At 41.7% G+C, this 3813-nt stretch overlaps 1 protein-coding gene across 1 annotated transcript; it reads right to left on the bottom strand.

Moving 5' to 3' along the window:
• Positions 1-601: 601 nt before the first annotated feature.
• LOC147393146 (uncharacterized) lies at positions 602-3220 on the bottom strand. Its single transcript, XM_086455066.1, has 4 exons — positions 2863-3220; positions 2466-2715; positions 1258-2379; positions 602-1175 (listed from the first exon to the last, which is right to left on the bottom strand). Exons 1-4 carry the CDS (start codon positions 3218-3220, stop codon positions 602-604), a joined length of 2304 nt encoding a protein of 767 aa, XP_086311192.1.
• Positions 3221-3813: the final 593 nt, after the last annotated feature.

Here is a 3813-nt window from a genome sequence, read left to right on the forward strand (position 1 = left end):
CGATTCTTTCTCTCGGTAACTCCATTTTGCTGAGGGGTCTTTGGAGTGGAAAATTCATGTCGAATTCCATGGTCATCGCAGAATTGTGTGAATCGACTATCCTCAAACTCTCCACCATGATCACTTCTTATTCTATCAATAGCGGATTCTTTTTCTATTTGGATACGCGTTATGATCTTTTTGAATTCATCGAAGGTATCTGATTTTTCTCTTAGAAACGCAACCCAGGTGAATCTAGAGTAATCATCAACGATCACCAAGAAATGTCTCTTTCCTCCTAGACTTTGTACTTTAGTGGGACCTACAAGGTCCATGTGTAAGAGCGCAAGGGGTTTTGAGGTTGCGAGAGTGGTTGTCTTTTTATGGGTACTTCGAATTTGTTTACCAATTTGACATTCCCCACAGACATCTCTTGCTTGTTTACCCAATTTGGGTAATCCTCTGACTAACCCTTTCGAGGCAAGTCTAAAAAGGTTCTTGTAGTGAACGTGACCCAGACGTTGATGCCACAACTGAACTTCATCAATTTGAGCCATGTTACTAACTGTGATATCTCTTGAATTCTCGATAACATAGCAGTTATCAGAAGTGCGAAGGCCTCTCATGATAATTTTTCCATTGGTGTGGAGATCTCGCATACTTCACGATTGAAGCTCACACGGTGATCCTTGTCACAAATTTGGGATATGCTAAGAAGGTTATGTTTCAAGCCGTCTACGCACAATACATTTTCCACCGTGGGCAATCCATGACCACTGACAGTTCCTCGCCCAATAATCCTAGCGGTGCTGCCATCACCAAAGGTGACTGATCCTCCATCAAAATCAACCAAGTGGCTAAATTGACTTCGGTCACCCGTCATGTGTCGGGAGCAACCACTATCAAGATACCACCGTGAATGATTTCCAGCTTTGAGAGCTGTGTGAATTACAAGGCACTTGTTGTCCCCATTTTTGACTTTCCATTGTAAATTCATCTTGGGAGGATTGTATTTGGTAGGAGAGTCCTCTTTACTAGGTGAGCTTTTCTTAGGGAACCTACCCTTCTTTGGTGACCTTGAGGAAGGAGTTTTCATTTTGTACCTTCTTCCACTTTGATTACCCATACTAGATTCAGCAAGAGCTTTATCTTTTAGATTTAGATGGGCAATCTGTTTGAAGAGTTCCCCAATATTGCTGTTTTGTTTGGGAGAAGATATATTCTTTGTACCCTTCCATTTTGGTGACTTTTCTTTCTTTTTTTTTCAACTTTGTTCACCACGGATTCTTTCCCTTATCATGCTTCTTCTGTTCAACCGATGAAGATTTTCCAATAGAGGTCTGAGAGGTTGCGGTGCAGATAGTTTTGTATTTGATACATTCAAATTTCATGTGGCCCGTTTTACCACAGAAGTTGCATGTGATAATCTTTTTGGAGTCTTTTTGAGTGTTTGATGACTCTCCATGTGCAAGTGTAGAAGGAGAAGGAGGTGATGCAGAGGTATAACTATCATAGCCTATTCCTCCTTTATCTCCATAGGATTTTTGCACTCCTAGGAGTTTTTGTAACTCCAAGCTACCATGAGTGTAGTTATACTCAAGTCTAGTATTTTGTTTTTGCAGTCTATCGACATCAACCTTAAGAACTTTGTTTTCATCACGGAGGTTGACTAATTCTAAGTTTAGACGAGCTATTGTGGAGTTGGCCATCGAGAGGAGATTCTTGAGTTGTTGAAGATTTTTTATCATCTCCTCTTTCTCAATCAGGACTGTCTCAGATGTAGAGAGCAGGGTAGACTGTCTTTCTAAGGTTGTAGACAGCTGAGTCTTAATGCCTTCTAATTCAAGTTCTAAGGAGAGTTTCTCCTTGCACATTTCCTCATATTGGGCATGCCACTGTTCTTTTTGGAGTTTTTCTCGACTATGTTTCTTAGTCAGTTTTACATGACTAACGAACAGTTGGTCAAATGCAGATTGGAGTTCAAGTTCATCACTGTCCTCATCTTCTTCATCGGAGGAAGATGTGACTAAGGAGCGACTCTGACTTTCACAGTCCAGGTCTCCTTCAAGTTCATCCCCATCTGGAATGTTGACAGTGGTAGAAGCCATAAGGATTCGAAGAGTGTCTTGATCTTCATTATCTGATAGAGACCCTAGTTCTTCTTCGTCTCCAGATTCTTCAGAGTCATCCCATGTGGCCTTAGCAGCCATTGTTGTTCCCTTATTCTTAGGTCTAGGCAGACCTTTGGATTTGGGTTTAGAGGGGCACACGTTTGAGTAGTGACCACGACCGCCACATGTGTAGCACTCCGTATCTTCCCTTGGTTTAGACATGGTTTTTCCCACAGGCGCATGTCTATCTATAGGATGATTACGTCTACTAGTGTTACCTGGTCCTCTTCTTTTAAAGAATTTTTGAAATCTTGAGGCCAACAGGGCCAAGTCTTCCTCATCCGAGTCAGTCTCTTTATCCTCTTCAATCGATACCTTCTTATTATGGGAGGAGGATTGAGATCCGATATGCGATGTTCGCTTGGATGCGACTTTGAGGAGGATGTCTTTAGGACCTGAGTCTTCCCTTTTGAGGGAGGCCCCTCGAGATGGAGTTCGAAGGTAGTGAGAGACCCCATAAGTTCCTCAACGGTCATTGCTTCCACATCTCGATATTCCTCAATTGAGGTGACCTTAGAGGCAAACCTCTTGGGTAGAGATCTTAGGATTTTTGCACAAATTCTACCTTGAGGGACGGTTTCACCAACAGAAAACATAGAGTTGCAGATGTCACTTAGACGTGCATAGAACTCTTGGACAGTTTCGCTTTCCTCCATTTTGATATTTTCAAATTGAGTGCGGAGGAGTTGAAGTTTAGATTTTTTCACTATACTTGTGCCTTCGTGAGCGGCTTCTAGAATTTTCCATGCTTGCTTAGCCGACTGACACGTGCATATCCGTTGATATTCATCGTCGGAAATGGCACTCGTAATGGCATTTAGAGCCTTGTAATTGTTGCTACTGTCTATTTTGTCCTGTTCTGTCCATTTCCTTGATGGTCTCGGAACAGAAGTAGTGACACCATTTACTTCGATGATGTCAACGGGAGGTTCCCAACCTTCCTCAATCATGTCCCACACATCTCTACTTAGTGAGTTGATGTATATCATCATTTTATTCTTCCAGAAGGCATACTTAATGCCTTCGAACATGGGTGGACGAGCCGAGGACCATTTATCGGCTCTAGACATGGTGAAGGTCACGGATCACTCAGGGTGGTTAGACCTTTATAGAGCAACCCGCTCTGATACCAATTGAAATTACCAGCTTTGATAAGATGGTGACCTAGAGGGGGGGTGAATAGGACTAATTTAAAAATCTACTGAATGTGTATGTTGGGATGTGAATAAATTTTAATGTCAGGGAGCATCCACAAAAACATTCATGTAGCAAGATATTCATGCGAGATATGATCAGTCATGATATGCATCCAAATTGGCATAAAGATAAGAGAATCTGAGACACAGTAGAATACACACGATTTATAGTGGTTCAGCACCCGTGCCTACATCCACTCCCAAGAGAACCCAAATTGATGATACTGAGGTTTTTGGTTCACCTTAAACCGCACATAGAATTTTTCCGGGATAATTCTGCAACCCTACGATTGAATGGACCACATCCACTCAAAGTCCTTGAGTTTTATACTTAGGAAACTCAGTAACCTTTGTCACTCAACTTGAGTCCGCAACTCAATCAAGTGCTTGATTTTGAAGAAGAAATCAAGTGAACTATTACAAGTGTATTTTCAGAATTTAAGATACAAACAATCAAACTCACAGTA

The sequence above is a fragment of the Akebia trifoliata genome, chromosome 10, assembly GCF_017979445.1.
Source record: "Akebia trifoliata isolate Shusen 1 chromosome 10, ASM1797944v1, whole genome shotgun sequence".
NCBI classification, from domain to species: Eukaryota; Viridiplantae; Streptophyta; class Magnoliopsida; order Ranunculales; family Lardizabalaceae; genus Akebia; species Akebia trifoliata.